This window comes from Strix aluco, chromosome 3 (genome assembly GCF_031877795.1).
Source record: "Strix aluco isolate bStrAlu1 chromosome 3, bStrAlu1.hap1, whole genome shotgun sequence".
Lineage (NCBI taxonomy): Eukaryota > Metazoa > Chordata > Aves > Strigiformes > Strigidae > Strix > Strix aluco.
Window position 1 is genome coordinate 29,743,640 of NC_133933.1, and position 17,452 is coordinate 29,761,091.

General features: G+C 39.7%; 1 protein-coding gene across 2 annotated transcripts in view; it reads left to right on the forward strand.

Moving 5' to 3' along the window:
* INTS7 (integrator complex subunit 7) overlaps window positions 1–16,109 on the forward strand; it is a 39,319-nt gene extending 23,210 nt beyond the window's left edge. For both annotated transcript variants that reach the window (XM_074817950.1, XM_074817951.1), the window contains 2 exons: window positions 381–566; window positions 1,501–16,109. In XM_074817950.1, coding sequence (XP_074674051.1) covers window positions 381–566; window positions 1,501–1,788 — 474 coding nt within the window. In that variant the 3' untranslated portion in view covers window positions 1,789–16,109. The remainder of the gene's footprint in view (window positions 1–380; window positions 567–1,500) is intronic.
* The last annotated feature ends 1,343 nt before the right edge of the window (window positions 16,110–17,452 follow it).

Below are 17,452 nucleotides of genomic sequence, written 5' to 3' on the forward strand. Positions count from 1 at the left end.
AAAAGCAACTTTTACAAATTTGTATTGTTTTTCCTTTAAAAAGCAATGTTTACTATCTTGGAAGAAAATTGTAATATTTATCAACTGAGTAAGAATGACTATATGTGACTTTCAGTGGTCATTTTTTTTTTTTACTTGAGTGCTCTTTTTTTCTGGGAAAATGAAAGCCTCAAGATTTTTAATATTTACTGTTACTGCATTTTACTTCTCTGTTCAGTTTAATATACTTACCTGTGATGATTTTGTAGGAGACTTTTTCCACTTCTTTTGAAGAAGTGCAATTAATGAAACTGATATAAAGACCACATCTGGTATTGCTGATGATGCTTACTAATTATTATAGTAACATTATGTTTTGGTCTGTTTTCTTGGTTTTTCAGCTTGCTCTATCCCCATCTCCAAGGAATCCAGCAGAACCTATTGCAGTACAGAACAATCAGCAATTGGCCCTAAAGGTGGAAGGAGTGGTTCAGCATGGATCTAAACCGGGGCTTTTCCGTAAAATCCAATCTGTCTGTCTAAACGTCTCTTCAGTGCTGCAGAGCAAATCTGGACAAGACTATAAGGTATGGATAGAATAGAGCCAGGAGTCTTGAGCTTTCTTGCTGTATTTTCCAGCTCTTTGGTTTGGCTCTGGTTAGCAGAATTTTCAGGTTGACTTGAATGGGTTCTTCTGTAATCCTCTCACTTTTGACAGTTGACCTTCAAGCACTGGTCAGAGCCAGGCATAGTGCATGGAAGGGATCTGGGATTTTTAAGTCTGCTGTATGCTGATACCTTTTTAGTAACAGCTTTTCTTCCAAACAAAAGAGGCTTTGTGATGTTCAGAACAAGTCATTAGGAATCTGCTTGAGATGAGGAAAATTCAACCTGGGTATATATCATATGAAACTCCACGGGGGAAAAAAGGCAGGAGTAGGTTATTCTCTACCACATAGTCTCTAGAACTTATTTATCCTCATTTTAAGTTTGGTTTTTTTTTTGTTTATGGAAATTGGGAGGACAGGCTGTCCAAATTAAATAGCACCTGAGGAGATGCATATTAAATTCAAATCAACAGTTTGATCAGAGGTGGCATGTGTGAAGTTCAGGTTCTGCTCATGTGTGACATTTAGTGAAAGGCCTGTTTTGGTAGGTTTGGGTGTTGTTTTTTTTTTGTTTGATGGGGTTCTTTGAGGGGGGAAAAGGAAAAAAGTCAGTTGCTTCTAAAAGAACAACAGGACTAGGAAGTGTGTAATGTTTGTCTGACTCATTTTACTCTGTGGTAAACTAGAACCTCAGGGAGAAAAAGGCATGTTAGCTACCTTGTTTCTGTGAATAGATATAAAAATGACTCATTCATCGATGAAAAAGCATGTCAAGCTGGCTCAAACATGCATTGGTTTAGGAAAATTGAGGACAAAGATTTTTCTTTTTTTTCCTCTCCTTGAAATGGAGAGCAGAAAACTTATTTTAACAGGTTTATATAAAACAGCATTTTAACCTTCCATGTGTTCTCAGATTCCTATTGACAACATGACCAATGAAATGGAGCAGAGGGTGGAACCACACAACGACTACTTCAGCACTCAGTTTCTGTTAAACTTTGTGATACTTGGCACCCACAACATCACAGTAGAGTCCTCTGTAATAGATTCAAATGGTATTGTCTGGAAAACTGGGCCTAAAACAACTATTTTTGTTAAATCTCTTGAGGATCCATACTCCCAGCAGGTTCGTCTTCAGCAACAGCAAGGACAGCCGCCATCACAGCAGCAGCAGCAAAGAACAGCATACTCACGGTTTTAATTCCCAGAAGTGACTCTAAGCTGGTCAATGGTATTACAGTTTGTCTTGGACACTTTTTTTGAAAGACATACAATTTTAGCCTTCTAGAAAGTATCAGATGCCAATTTGTTGCTCTTTAAATTATCTGGGGTAAACTTGAACTTGATTCAGCAGAGACAACACTGTTCAAATTTGGAATTGTGCTTTTAATATAAGAACTTCTACTTGATCACTTCTGTTTGCAAACCTGTTGTGGCAGGCTCCACAAACTTTGATAGCAGGGGACTCTAAGAGCTCTTATGAGAGAAAAGTACTTTCTGTACTCTTGTCTTTTTTTGAAGCACATAGGTTCTAATGTTAGGCTTACAGGACACTTGTAAACACTTTGGCTAGTTATACAGAACTGAGTGTAATACCAATTTTGTATCTCTTAATGTGAAGGAATTGGCAGGAATATCCAGAGATACTTTTTAACGACACTTTAAGAGCAACTTCCAGTATTCAGCTGGTGTATGTGTCTTATTACAATTCATCAGCACCACTTAATGCATGCATCTGAAAGAAAAAAATGTTGTGGCTGGCTTCTCATACCCAGTCATTGTAGAGGGAGGAGACTGCTTGAGGGGTTGTTGTCCAGGGAGTCTTACAAGAGGCAGAATTTTAACAGGTGGGAACAAGTAACTGTTTCTCAGAGGATGCAGAAAAGATTACTGTGTTGTTTCTCAATCTTCATGTATCTGTATTTCAGAAGGCTTTGGTCTTGTTGGGTCTTTTGTTTGTTCTTTTAAGAGGGAAATTAACTTGCAAGTTGTCATTTGTTTTAACTGCTTTGGTTTTTAAAAAGGCATTTTATATACCAGAGCTTTGTAATCTTGTGTACTCTTTGACCAATTTAATCTTAATGGTTACTTTTACAGGATAACTTGAAGGAGATTTTGCCAATACTAGAAATTGATTCAGAATGATTTTGGAAATATGCTGCTTCATACATAGTTTTTATGCTTCCTTTGAGATGTAAAAGACTGAACTCTGCCTGTGTCTGGACTCCCAGGCAATAGGTCACATAACATGTCCTTCACCTGGTTCTCATAAATAATCTCTGCTTATCACTCTTCAGGAAAGTAGGACCCACTTGAATGGGGAGGAGGAAGGATGGCCCTTCTTACAGACTTCAGTTTGTGAATGGTTTAATCTCTCTCATTGGAGCAGAACTTTTCATTGTTATTTTCTCAGTAGATTCTTAAGATATTGTTATTTCTTCAAGTTGATTTAATTGTAGAAGCTGACTAGAGCTTGAAGATTCTGCTTGCTTTATTTGCAGAGAATATAGTAATGGGTTGTTATAAGCCTAGGTTTCTTTGGCATAGCTGGATGAAGAATTGTTTTTGTTGTGTTTCCCCATAATAGTTGCATAAGAAATCAACTTTCTTTCTCTTGGCTTGAGACTAACAAAAAAAAAAAAGGAAGTGATTATTGTAGATTTCATAATATCTTGGTCAGGCTATAATCCTAAACAGAAAAGATAATTGGGATGTAAGATGGAAATAGAAGACTCAGAATTGGTGAAAAATTCACCAGCATCTTTCTTAAATCTGACTTTTATTTTGTGCAGGAGACAGAAACTACCACTGCCCTTCAAGCTGGCTGAAGAAAGTGATGGTTTCTGGTGCCCACTTTTACAGTTATATACTTTGTTTTGTGTGTATGTACATATAGCTATTTATGCACACATGCATACATGTACCTATAGCTATGTATAGTTATATGGTCCAGAAAGAGATGTTTCACCTAGTGTTGTGCATGCAGTCTGTCAGATTGAGGATCTGAACTGTTTGTGGTTGGTTGGGTTTTTTCATTAAAGTTGTAGATCAGTGTCTTAACCACAAACCCCTCCTTATTGTAATGTATAAAAAAAAAAAAAAAAAAAAAGACTTAAGAGGTCAAACAGATATTTTTTTTTTTTAAATCCTGCATAATGAGTCTGTGTTTCTTGCTCTATTATTGACCAATATGTTGCTGGAAACCTATGATGGCAGCATTCCAAAACAATTCAGAAATGAAATGAAATTTCCACACTGGGAAGCAGACTTTTCTTGTAAGTCATATGATATGCACAGTGCATAGCTAAACTTATGAGAAGCCTAGTAGAAACGAACTTACCTAGGGAAAGCCCTGACCTGACCTGAGGCTTAATTGTCTGCAAGCCAGTAAGATTAACACTGCTGCAGTTGAAAAAATTGTTCCTTCTCCAAACAAGTTCGTTCACCTGATCTGAGAGGCCTCTAGAACTCCAGTAACTTATATCAATTTTAGAGCCAGGCAAATAATAACTGAAGTCTAAAAATCTGGATGCTAAATCTGAGTGTTTCTCAATAAACAAAGCAGTATCTTGATCACTATGCATAGCTGCACACTGATCATGGAACACAATTCAGCTCTTTTTCACTTATTGGAAAAGGAAGGAAAATATTCAGTGGCTAGACACTGGTCTTGAGGGTGCTGCTAAGAATTCAAACAACAAAAAGGCTTATGCAGGCAGTTACATCATTATCTAGTCTTAATGATTAAGATATGCTTTCATTTAGCTTTGATAAATCCTTGGGCTGGGAAAGGGTGGAGATGATCAAGATGACTGGAGGTATTCGTAATACGTGCAGTTCTGCATTAAGCCAATGGTAATTGGTGCTTAGGCTCTAGAATTTAACCTGGCTTTTCATGGATGATGTAGCCAGTTACTCTCAGAAGTAGTTACTACTCACATTCTTGGGAACCTGTGCTCAGACATACCAGGAAGTGTCACTTCTAGATTCCTGGCTGGTCTCTTGCTGAAGGCAATGTGGAACTCAACAAGGGGTAGGGAAGGAATTTCCCCTGTCAAATTCTGCCTTCATCTGAAATTTAGAGTGTAATCTCCTGCTAAGGTCACTTAAGTCTGTTTCATAAGTGATTCCCTGAAGTTGCACTCATTGTGAGTATTCATGGCATCTTAGACTTCCCTTTCTTCCCATTTTTGTTTTCTTGGATATGCACTCATTTTAGCTGAGGACTGAAATGCCTTAATTTAGCTAAGGTTTTGTATTTGATAGTGGATATATGTATATCTTTGACATAAATCCTTTGAAACTGGACAGGAATTGGACAGGTCTAGAAGCAAGTTCAATGGTCCTTTAAACATATGCATAAACTTTTAAAATTATTTTCTTTAGTGATGTTACAACTTTAGTTAAAAAACCCCACAACTTACTGAAGGAATTGATAGGATTTGAATGAATTATATTGCATTCCTGAAATTTCTTTTGAATGATGTGCAGTGTGTGTGTATATGTATATAGAGAAAGAGAGATCTCATACAATGCAGTATGGAAGCATCTTGCCTTCAAAGTAGCTATATTTCTTTTCTGGCTCTCATCTTTCTGCTGGCCTACAGTGCTTTGCTGTCTCCTTGGTCAGCATATTTACACATGTGCCCTTTCAATTCTTAGCAGCGTCTTCTCAAAACAATCTGTTTCTTTTGCGGCAGTGCAGGTGTAGTCAGGTATCTGCATTGTCCAAAGCAAGAGGGGTAAAAAATAAAAGAGGATGGAGGGGAGCAGGGACAGGACTTAGGAGCCCTGCCAGCTCACAAAGCAGTTCTGAGTTGAGTAGTGCCCAAGAACTGGTAGTTCTCTCTGCTCGACTGCTGTAACCCAGCATCCAGCACTATTGGAGCTGCTCTTGCTTCACCCATATAGGTGCCTCCAAGGACACAACCTTAGATGCTAAGCAAAAGGAGACTCATCCAGAACCTTGGCCTATTAATCTCCAAAGCAGAGAGAGAGTGAATAATAGAGACAAAAGCACTTCTTGAAAGCAAGGGAAAAATAAGTGTTCCACTGCTTTTCATACAAGATATGTTATGTAGTGTTGCAGTTACCTTCTCCCCATGTGAATTTCTAAGCCAGGTGCTGGTTTGTGTTACTGGGAAACAAGCCTATCTTATTGGTGACCCTAGGTAGCTCCTGAGTTCTTTGTACTCCAAGGGACATCTCTCTGACAAACAGCAGCTGCTCAAACTCGCTATTGAAGTCACGGATTACGTATATTTCAGTGAGCACTCATCCCAGTTGTTTTTCTGCACGCTTCAGAAATTGCTCTACTCTGCTGATTGTCAGAATAGTGCAGAGAAATAGGAAGTATCTTCTTGGTGTTCTTATTTGCTTTTAGGATAAAGTCTCTTTATCTACCTCTTGCTTGCTCACATCAAAGCAATGCTATTGAAATTAAGGACAGCTTGGCTGTATGTTAATGCAGTTTTCAGTTAGCCTCAACCTTCTGATCCAAGTTCCCACTGACTGGAAAAGGGGTAACATGACCCCCATTTTTAAAAACGGAAATAAAGACGACCTGGGGAACTACAGGCCAGTCAGTCTTACTCTGTGCCCAGGAAGGTCATGGAGTGGATCCTTGAAACTCTACTAGGGCACCTGGAAAATAAGGAAGTGATTGGTGACAGCCAACATGGCTTCACTGAGGGCAAATCATCCCCGACGAATTTGGTGGCCTTCTATAACAGGATTACAACATTGGTGGATAAGGGAAGAGCAACTGATGTCATATACCTGCACTTGTGCAAAGCATTTGACACTGTCCTGCCTGACATCCTTGTCTCTAAATTGGAGAGACGTGGATTTGACAGATGGACCAATCAGTGGATAAGCAACTGGCTGGATGGTCACACTCAAAGAGTTGTGGTCAATGGCTTGATGTCCAAGTGGAGAGCAGTGACGAGTGGTGTTCCTCAGGGGGTGGTGTTGGGACCAGCGCTGTTTAACATCTTTGTTGGTGACACGGACAGTGGGATTGAGCGCACCCTCAGCAAGTTTGCCAACAACGCCAAGCTGTGTGGTGTGGTTGACAGGCTGGAGGGAAGGGATGTGCCATCCAGAGGGACCTGGATAGGCTGGAGAGGTGGGACCATGCAAACCTCATGAAGTTCAGCAAGACCAAGCACAAGGTCCTGCACAAATACAGGCTGGGTGATGAGTGGATTGAAAGCAGCCCTGTGGAGAACTTAGGCATATTGGTGGATGGAAAACCGAATATGATTCAGCAATGTGCACTCACAGCCCCTGAGCTGCATCAAGAGAAGTGTGGTCAGCAGGTTGAGGGACAGGATTCCCTGCCTCTGCTCTCATGAGACCCCCCCCCTGCAGTGCTATGTCCAGCTCTGGGGCCCCAACATGAGGAGGACACAGACCTGCTCGAGTGAGTCCAGAGGAGGGACATGGGGATGATCAGGGGGCTGGAGCACCTCCCTTATGAGGACAGGCTGAGAGAGTTGGGGTTGTTCAACCTGGAGAAGAGAAGGCTCTGGGGAGACCTTATAGCGGCCTTCCAGTACTTAAAGGGAGCTACAGCAAAGATGGGGGGGTACGACTCCTTATCAGGGGATGTAATGGTAGGCCAAGGGGTAACAGTTTTAAACTGAAAGAGAGTAGATTTAGATTAGATGTAAGGAAGAAATTCTTCACTGTGAGGGTGGTGAGACACTGGAACATGTTGCCCAGAGAAGCTGTGGGTGCCCCCTCCCTGGAAGTGTTCAAGGCCAGGTTGGATGGGGCTTTGAGTGGAAGGTCTAGATGATCATTAAGGTCCCTTCCAACCCAAACCATTCTATGATCTTAGACAAGGTTAGAAGAGTATTCAGTAAATTGTGAGAGAAAAATCTTTCTCAGTCTAGAAAGAGCCTGTGGCAATGTCTTAAACTCTAGTCTACTGGACACCTAACTGTAGTAAAAAGGTAATTTTTCTTTTTGTCAGTGACCCAGTACAGCAGTCAAGGTGATACTGCAGCTCTTCTATTCTGTAGAAATAAAACTTATGCCATAACCATTTCACAGTCTTACATTCACATTCCCTTAGATTTGAGTTTGTGGTGTTCAAGAAGTTTTTTAAAACTCTGATTAATAAAAGCAATTGTTTGGAGTATTTTATACATATCAGTGGTGATTACAAAGCTCCAAAGAAGATAAAATGAAGACTTGTGTGGGTTGACTGATTTAAAATACCTTTGCTCAATTGTTTAAGTATGTGAGTTGCTAGCAGTCCCTCTTAGAGATCCCTTCCCTGCTTACTAGAAGTACTAAATTTAGGGATGCTGTTAATTTTAAATTAATAGCTGTCCATGGTTAACACACAGCTTCTAACTACAGGGTAAAAACAATGAGTAGCAGTTGAACTGAAGAGACTGTGATAAACTGAATGGTATGTGGATGAATGGACTCTGCTAAAGGTGGTGGGTGAATCTTCAGGGTACAGTTTCATGCTTCATTTAACACAGTCGAAGTGTGTGGTGTTGCTGAAAGGGGCTCTTGGCTGCTTCTTCCTGCCTCTGTCTTTGCTCTTTGTGTCAGATCACGAGTTTATCCAGTTAAAACGGTTTCATTTAGCTAGGGTGTTTTTTCAGCTGAATCATCAGGTTTGTCTTGGCTGACTGTGCAGCAACTTGATCAACAGAGCCAGTACAAAGAAGGTGCTGGGGAAGGCGTATGGTGTATCCTAGAAATAATAGTTGGACTGACTGACCATGCATCTGTGGTATATTTCTGTATTTAACACAAGTCTGGAGGGAACAATCTGTGTGCATGCATCTGAACTGTGGCATTTCTGCATGGCTGCTTTGAGAGGGCAGAGATCACTGCAGCAGTAACCAGCCAGCTGTCTGGCCTTCCCATCTGCTGTGAGTCACCACCTACGAGGGAGACAGCAGAAGGGAAGAGATGCCCTTGTGGAGCAGTGGATGAGGCCAAGCCTCAGTGAGTTTAGTTAGTCTTTGCTCAGGCGTGGTGAGGTGTGCTTGAATACGTCCTGATTGGCCAGCAATGCAAATGGACAGTAGCTAACAGCTGTGAGCAATGACAGCTCTCTGACTCGCCTTGTTTCACAAAATCCTAAAGTGTGTGGATGTCAAGGTTCTGATTTCACATTATTTTTTAGTTATACTGGTGTTATTCCTACATGAACACTTTGAAATTTTGGCTACAGCCAGGCTTTTATCACTTAATCTTATATCCACTGGCACTAGTTTCATGGGTATGTATTTGCAGAAAATGGTCTGTGCAAATTATAATGTTCAAACTAGATCATTGTCCACTGAGTGAAGTGGAAAAACAATATGGATGGAGACCTCTTGGAGCTAGTCACCCACTTCAGACAGATAGGAAATTCCAGGAGTTGTAATAATTCATAAAAAATGTTGTCTGACCTCTTCAGATGGTCTCTTTCCCTCATTTCATGAGGGAAGAACAGAAGCCATTGTAATTAATTATGCTAATTGTTGTAACTCATTTAAGGAAGCCATCACTCTGACACATTTTTTCCTAAGCAGTGTGAACTGATCCTGTCTGCAGTGTACAAACTCTGATAGTTTATTTTCTTTGTGTCTGTCTCTGTCACCAGTAAAGAACTGATGTGCAGTTCTTACAGAGGAAGAGATTTTCATCCTTGCAGAGGAGGAGATGGACCTGACAGTCTTCTGTGTCTGTGAGAGAGATGCAAAACCTTTCCTTGTTTTGCCGGTTGTAAGGGTTTGCGTGTTAGTGTGGACAAAGTCTTTGTGAGTTGGATAGGAATTTCTGAGAGAATTAATTCTGAGTGTATCTGGGTAGTACAACCCACATGATGAATCCCCTAGAGAGATTTGTATTTCTGTTAGCATGTGTATACTAGGTTAAGAACAAAAATATACTCCTGATTTTTATTTTTGGGGGGAGTAGGGCAATACAGGTGAAACATAAGGATAGTTTGAAGGCTGTAAGTTTAGTTTTCTTCCTGATATTTGAGCCTGACCCTAAGAAAAGCACCTAGTTATTGTGTGTTGGTTTTCCCACAAAAACCTAAACCCTCTAATTCCTTATGCTTTGCTCTTCAGAGTTTTAGAAATTGGTCCTATGGAAATACAAAATACTGTGGTGGTGTTTTGTGGATGGTGGTTTTTTTTTTTTTCTTTTGTATAGGAAAAGGGAGGTCCCAACCCATGACTTAAGTGTGTTGCAATATATACTGTAGTTCAACTTGGCAAGATAATAAAACCAGCGCAGAACTTGCCTGGCAATAATGCTTTTGTGAAAAACTATTTTTAAATGCCATGCTCATGAATCAATCTCTTTCTCCCTCTTTTTTTAAATTAAAACTTTTCTCAACAAAAAAGCATTGCAGATTGGGTACCCATGTTCAGGTCTGTTCTTTAATGATACGAGTGTACTAAATTGGCAGATGGGAATGTTGATGATTCACTGAATATATTTATGTATATATATAAACACTACCTCACCAGAAAACAGATTATCAAGAGGGGTATGGTAACTTAAAATTTGTTTTCAGTGAAGCCCATTCTGTAGTATAAACATAGTGAGCTGTTGCTGTGACAATACAGATGGGAGAGCCCTCTGCAATGCCTGCCTAACCACCTGAAATGTGCCTTTCTGCTTCTCTTGGGCTTTGTGCTTTCTGGGCACTGCCCTTACCATCATGGCTAATAACAGCATTTACAGGCTAATCATCCACTGCCAAAATCAGCCACTGTTTTTCTGTGATGTAATGTAGCTTTTCTGATTCATGAGTTCTCACCTATGTTTGATCACTTATCTTCTGTTGGCAGAGATGAGAATGTTCTTTGACATGAAAAGCTGCTGGGAGCTTGAGGCTCTCTTCCTGCTGTAAATTTTAGACTGCTTCCAGCAGCTCCAAGGCAGCCCAGGGAGAAGTTGGCATTGGCCACCTCTTACTCTGCTATGCAATCTGAATACATTTAAGAAGTGCCACTTACCATCTCTTGAGCTTTTATTTTCAGCTGCTCCTTCACAATCATGATAGCCATAAATCATGTTTTGCATAATCTTATTCCTCATTTTTATTTTTAGTACTTGACTCCAGAAAGTGTGTCTTAAAAAAAAAAAAAAAAGCTAAGAACCAAACGTTCAGTAAAATCTGTCCTTCCAACAATATTGTTAGACAATTCAATTAGCTCTGATTTAGCCTTCAGATGCCCAGTGTTGCTGGGCTGTGCCTGATATATTTGGCCATTCAAGGAGTAAAAGAACAGCAAAATAGTAACTTAATAGAAGCTTTACAAGCCAAGTATCTTCCACTCAAACCTGTAGAAAAGGAAGTAGGGGTGGGAGGTGGGGAGCACTTGTGTGAGGCTTGCAAGTTGACAAAAGTTGATGGCAAGTTAGCAATTCAAAAATATATCACTGTAATTATCGCCTGCTTTATTTCCTCAACTCTGCCTTTTAGAAAAGAAAAAAACCAACACCCTCTGATTGTGCTTGTAGAAATGATTACAACTAATAAAGTTACGTATTCAGTAAACTAAAGTTTTGAAATACTGAGATCACTGGGAATATAAACATAACTCATTTTGTTCTTTACCTTCAAGGAAAGACTGACCAGTTTTCTTAAGAAGCTATGCTGTCTGGGTTAAGTCATAGCAGTTTAGCTGTTTGAGCACTGATTCATTTGTACCCATTCCTAGTACTAGTTGTGGTGTTAGTAATAACAAAATTTGTGGCTGAAATTACAGGACAGAGATGGAAAGGGCCTTGTCCAGCAAGAGGGCAGCAATCTACAGCTGTGCTGCCTGAGATATAACTCTGTTTGCCAGTGATTTGGTTACTCAACAGTCTAGATAGATTCACAAGCCATTTCCAGGAATCAAATTTCTAAACAGAATTTAGACAAAAGTTTCCTTCAATGTAGGACAAATCCTATTAACACTGTAGTAGGGTTGACAGAGGGCATAGGATCTCTTCTATAGTTCTGTATTGGACTTACGTTAAAACAAGGTACATAATTCATGCCTAGCAGAGGCAGTTGAGACCATGACTCATTTGTGCCACTCTAAAATATTAAAACTTCCAGGCCACTTCAATTACAAGCCTGGCAGGACGTACAACCTGATACAGTGAAATATTTACCCGTGTTATCCAGGCAATGGCAAAGAATCTAGTCATTGCAAAGAATGCTACTTGTGATTAATGATGCAATTATTTAAATTGTTTCTTAAATTATTTTGACTACCTAGGAGTAGAAAGAGTTACAGCTGAGTGGCAGTCCACTTAAAGTATGTTGGAGATGCATGAAAACTTTGTACCTTTTCTTCAAAAGTTTAAGTCTTTAAAGTATTTGTGCGTGTGTAGGCAACTGCTACTGTGAAGTGGGTTGGAAGGTAAGAGAAACTGGGCACATTTATACTTCTGTAATAGCAAAGATTAAAGCTGAATTCTGTAAGAGAATTTGAAAAGGATCTTTTGAGGTATTTGAGTTTCGGGGGGAGAGATGTTAACAGTGCATTTAATAAATACACTTAAATAGCATCTGTTAAGTAATGAAACTACTGATTAAAGACTAATTTAAGTGTACCTGCTGATCAAATCTAATGTAAGAGAATTAGTAATTCTGAATTACTAAAACTAGAATCTTGTTTATAAGCATCCTTTTTAATGTAGCTGGTAGCAATAGCTGGAATTTACGTGCTCCTGTGCTTGTTTTTGTGGTTCTTTTTTTTTTTTTAATGGCAGTAGCATTGTATCACAAATTCAGAATTTGATTTTTGCATTTATGTAGGCAGCTCAACTGTTTGCAGACAACAGATGTATTTAGGAGTAGACTTAGCCTGGAACTGGATGCATGCAAATGGCTCTACATGTGAAACTGTAGACTGGACTGAAAAATCTGAGTATTCCAGCTCATGTTTCCCTGCATAATGAAGTCACTGACTAGTATGATCAGATTATATAAAAGTAGTCTTTGGCATATATATAATACCTAGGCTCATATGAACTGTTTTTAATCAGTAATTAATATTGTTCTTCTTGCATGATGAAAGGATATAAATGAACATACATTTGTGTACATTGTGACAACCTTTGTAGAAACCGTGCAGGATTTTTATAACAGTTCAACTAAAATTCAGTGTAAACCAGATCAGCTGTTACAGGCTTGATAGGATCCCAGCAGCATAGCATCACAGGGTGAAGAGCTCTGTGAATAACGGCACAGAGACCTAGAAAGAAGTTAAGTAGAGATTCTACTGAAAAGCTGTAGTAATATTTGAAAAATACGGGCTTTCAACTAAAATTGCAAATATATGGGGTTTTCTGTGACACTCAACACTTTCCTATTGGAACAGAATATTAATTCATTGTATTTTGTGAGGGTGTTTCATTTGTCCTCCGTTTTTAAAGACAGTGACCAGAGATAGTGGGAGGTTTTGGCAGCTGTTGATCCTGGACAACAGGATTGCAAGACTCAAGTTGCAAGTCAATGTTTTCATCTTTTTGTTTTGATCACTAAGTCAAGTCCTGATGTTTTCTAAGGCCTCTGGTAAATACTGGTGAAGAAAGACTGCTTCTGGGTGTGTTGGTTAGAGTAGTGATTTGCAAATCTTCCCGACTTCCTGCAGTGGTTTAGACTTCTCCAGAGTGCATTATGTAGTATATTTGAGCAATCTTATGTAAACACTTGATTAACTTTTTTCACTACAATCTATTGCCTTCATTCTTCAAATTCACAAGTGGATTTCTGCTCAGTTGTGTCTTCATCCAGCTTCTAACTTCCACCTTTTCATCCATCTCCTCAAGGCATAATCCATAGCTTCTAACAGATCATCCTGTACCACAGGGTTTGCACCCAGTCCTTCCAAACATACCTAGTGATTCTTTTTGTCATTCCCTTAAGTTATCTTTGCAAAAGTTGTGATACTTGGGAATTAATGTCAGAGAGAAGGAAGAGCAGGGGGAGTTAGGAAATAATGTGCGTGTCGTGGGATAACAGTAGGGATCACCCTTGCTGCTTTACAGTGAGCAATGGCCTCTGCCTGACCAGGCTGTGTTGGGCTGCTCTCTTCCTTGCTCACATTTCACTGAGAAAATTTAGTGGCCAGGAGCAAGCGTTAAGGTGGTTGGCAGCATAATGAATAGCAGAGATCTAAGTGCATTTCCTCACCTGGAATGTGAGCCTTTCTGCTATAGATTGGGACATGCATAACTTATGCTTGCTTGCAGTCCAAGATACTGCCTCTGCCATCTATGAGAGTGGAGCCCAGGGAATGTTTTTGTGGTCTCATCTGATGACTGCTGTTGTTTTGGGTTGGTTGTTTGGGGCTTTGTTTTTGTTTGTTTGTTTTTTAATGTGTACCCCTTCCTTAGGGGTGAGATGATCAATATTTAAGGTATGTAACAACTTCTATACTACCTCCACTTGGAAACAGGAGTTACCACAATAAGAGTGTGTGTTGTAGGGAGTGGAATGTGCAATATAATTTGCATACTCCAAATTACTGGCCTCCACCCCAGTTTGAGACAGCAACAGCTCATGTGGGACTAGGTGTCAAGCCTCTGCTTCCACTCCTCCCTGCCTTCAGGAAAAGAGACAGTTTATAGCTGGGCATGGTAGATGCTCCTGCAGATTCCAATGTCCAAGATATTGTCCTAGCTAGGGCTGCTCCCTATGAAGCTGTCAGCTGGTAATCTCAAGCACCAAGATAGTCTGGAATTAAAGTACAACCAAGTTCAAGAATCACCACTCAAGCTTGAGAATCCTTACTAAGAAGCTGTAACAAATCAAATACTTGTTCTTCAACTGCTGGATTTTGGTTTTGTGTTTGTCTTTAGTAGCTTTGCTTTAGTAAGGGTCTAACTCCAGTCATCACGAGTATTAACAGTGGAAAAGAGGATGCTAGGCTGGTCTTGGGAGGCAAGAATCCCCTGGAATACACAAGTACAGAGAAAGGAACATTGAACAGTAGGTGAAATACCTAAGCCTCCACTCTGCTGTATCTAGCTATTTCTCCAGCATATCACTGGTTTGATCCTTCCTTACAGTTTGCGAATCAAGACGCCTTTTATGACAAGATAACTTTTTTTACTTACTTTTTTCATATTCTTTCTCTGACTGGAACTTTCTGCTTCTCTGTAAATTTTTGGCCTAGAAGGTTTGAATTAATGTCTTCTCTTTAGACAGATGGTGCCATTTAGAAATGTTATCTAGAAGACATGCAATTAAATTTTGACCTCAATTAAGTCAGTACAAAGTTCTCACAGCTTAGTGTGATAAGCAGTTATGGTTCTATGATACTGAATTTGCTGTGATGTATCACTTTACCACTCGCCATTAACACAAGGCACATCTTGTTTGATAATTTTTCAGAACCTCAACACATCAGCCTGTTTCCTCTTCTCCTCCCCCCTCACCCCCCCCCCCCCAATCTAATTATAGTGACTTTCACTGCTGTCTGACAATTATTAGTGGAAGCAACCAGAAAGACGTGAGTTATGCCAATAACCAGACTTCATTTATCAATTTCACAACTTCATTTAACTACCATTTTTTTAACCCTCAAAGCTGGGGATGCATCCCCATGTGAACAACGTGGTGAGTGTCCTGGGGTAAGTATGCTGCAAGTACTATATCCTACTCAAATATGCCATCAGACCAGGTCGTGCTTTTCTGCCGCCTCCTGCTCTGGGCTCTTTTGGCTCCAGGTTCCACTCGACTCCCTGGGGCTATAGAGTGCTAAAAGGTGAAAGCTGAGACCTTAGTGAAACTGTTGCATTTGAGACACAGTGTGAGGCCATGGGCATAAAACACTGGTAGGTTGGATCAGCCACCGCCTGGGCCACGTGGGATTAACAAGGGTGTATGTGTGTCCAAAGGAGCTCAGTGAAACCGGCACTATTGAGGGCAGAGTATTCTTATGCAGGGAAAAAGGGATAATAGTTTAGCAGATGTTTGAAAGGGTTTTTTCTTTTCCCCTTGCATCAATTCTGTGTAGTAAAGGGAGTTTCTCTTGTGTTTTTGTGGTGTTTAATCATTTTTCCTGAAGACAGAAGATTAATAAATCCAAGCAAAAGTAGCATTACAGTTATGTCTTGATCATTTTGAAACCTTAGTTTTGTTTTCCTCTGCCTTTTTGTTATGAGATTTAGGCTGAGCAAATCAAGCTATGTAATTCCTTGTGGTCTGGCTGAATTCATCCATGCCATTAGGATTGCTTTTCTTAGCCACAGTTAAATGGTGTAATGGCTTTTATAACATTTTATTAAGTTGAAATGCATCGATAGCACTAATGATAAACAGTTGTGGTATTTTAGGAAGAATAGTTTCCAACACTTATGGCACATGCCAACTGGCAGACCTTTTGGGCAGCACTTGACTCTGTGGCATGAAAATGTGGAATATTTGTCCTTACAAACATGTTTGTGCTGTGGCACAAACTTAGAGAAACTGGTCTTGAATGTCTGTGGTAAGAAGTATATAAAAGCATTACTTTCATCTCTTTAGATTAAAATTTCTCTTCGACTGATGATGACTGTTGCTTAAGTCTTTGCTGCTGGCTAGTATAAATCAGCATAAAGTGGCCTAGCTTGGATTTGCTCTGGGGAGGACGGGAAGGGGCCTTCTCATTGATGCCAGTCATGTGACATGGCAGTTGTAATGCAGCCTCCTCCTTTCCTCTCCCTCTGATGCATGGTGGGACTGTCCCAGGCTTAGGATGATAAACTTAACATGAAACTACAACTAAGATGTATAAGGAATTCAACCTTCTCCTACATTCTCTCCAACTCTGGAGAGAAGAAAAAAAAAAAAACAGCTACCTTTTAATGCCTAACTAATAGTGTTATCTAATTAATGATTACTGATTAACCAATGCCAACAGTAGCTTTAGCTGAACTTTTCCCAAGGAAATGATTAATTGCTGTTAACACTGGACACAACAGTATTTTGCATTCAGCTGAGACACAACGGTTTTGTTTTTCAGCCATGAAACAAGCAGGTAGTGAGACTGCAGAGGATATGTGTGAATGTAGCTTAAATACAAATTATGATGTGACTTCTCCTTTTTGATTTTCCAGTGTTGCGCTATTTCTTCAGTCAACTTCAGCTTGTGCAAAAACTACATAAGTAGCTTGCAGTATGGACATACTCATCATTACCTTCTTTCAGTAACCAAGTTAAACATAGTCTTGAGGAAGCTAAGCAAAAGAGTTGCAAAGCTGCATATGGCACGTTAAGACAAGGAGGTTGCATGGTGTGCTAAATTGGGGGAGGGAAAATGAACCATTTTTTTTAATAGACCTCGGTCCTGATCAAATTTCAGTGATGGTATTTATTTTACAATACCTGCTTCCTAGAAATGCTCGGTAGTCCTTGGATCAGAGCTGATTAGTTTGTCCTCAGTTCTTCAGTCAACTCAAATGGGATGGATCTTTGCACTTTGCACAGTGCTGTTTGAAGTTGCTGGAATTCAGCACATGGACAAATAGACTCCCCCACAAAGGCAGCTGTCACTGTTGGACTCTTACTTTCTTTTTCAACTAGAAAAAACCCCACTCTTCTGAAACATCAATATTAATTTTAGCTTGTAATGATATAGAAGCCAACAAACATAAGAAGGATAAAGTAGTCTGAATACCTCTTTAATTGTATAACAAGGTATTCACTAGGGATTTAAGTGTGAGAATCATCTTAATAACAGTGATAAGTATTTATTTACTTCTGTTGTATTTGCAGTTTGATCTACAAACATTGACTGTATGTTGATAAGAGTTCACCAAAGCCGAAGTCAGACAGTTTGGTAAATTTTGACTTGAAATGAACTTGAATGAGTTTGAAGAAAATAGGAGCTTCATCTGATGACTGACCT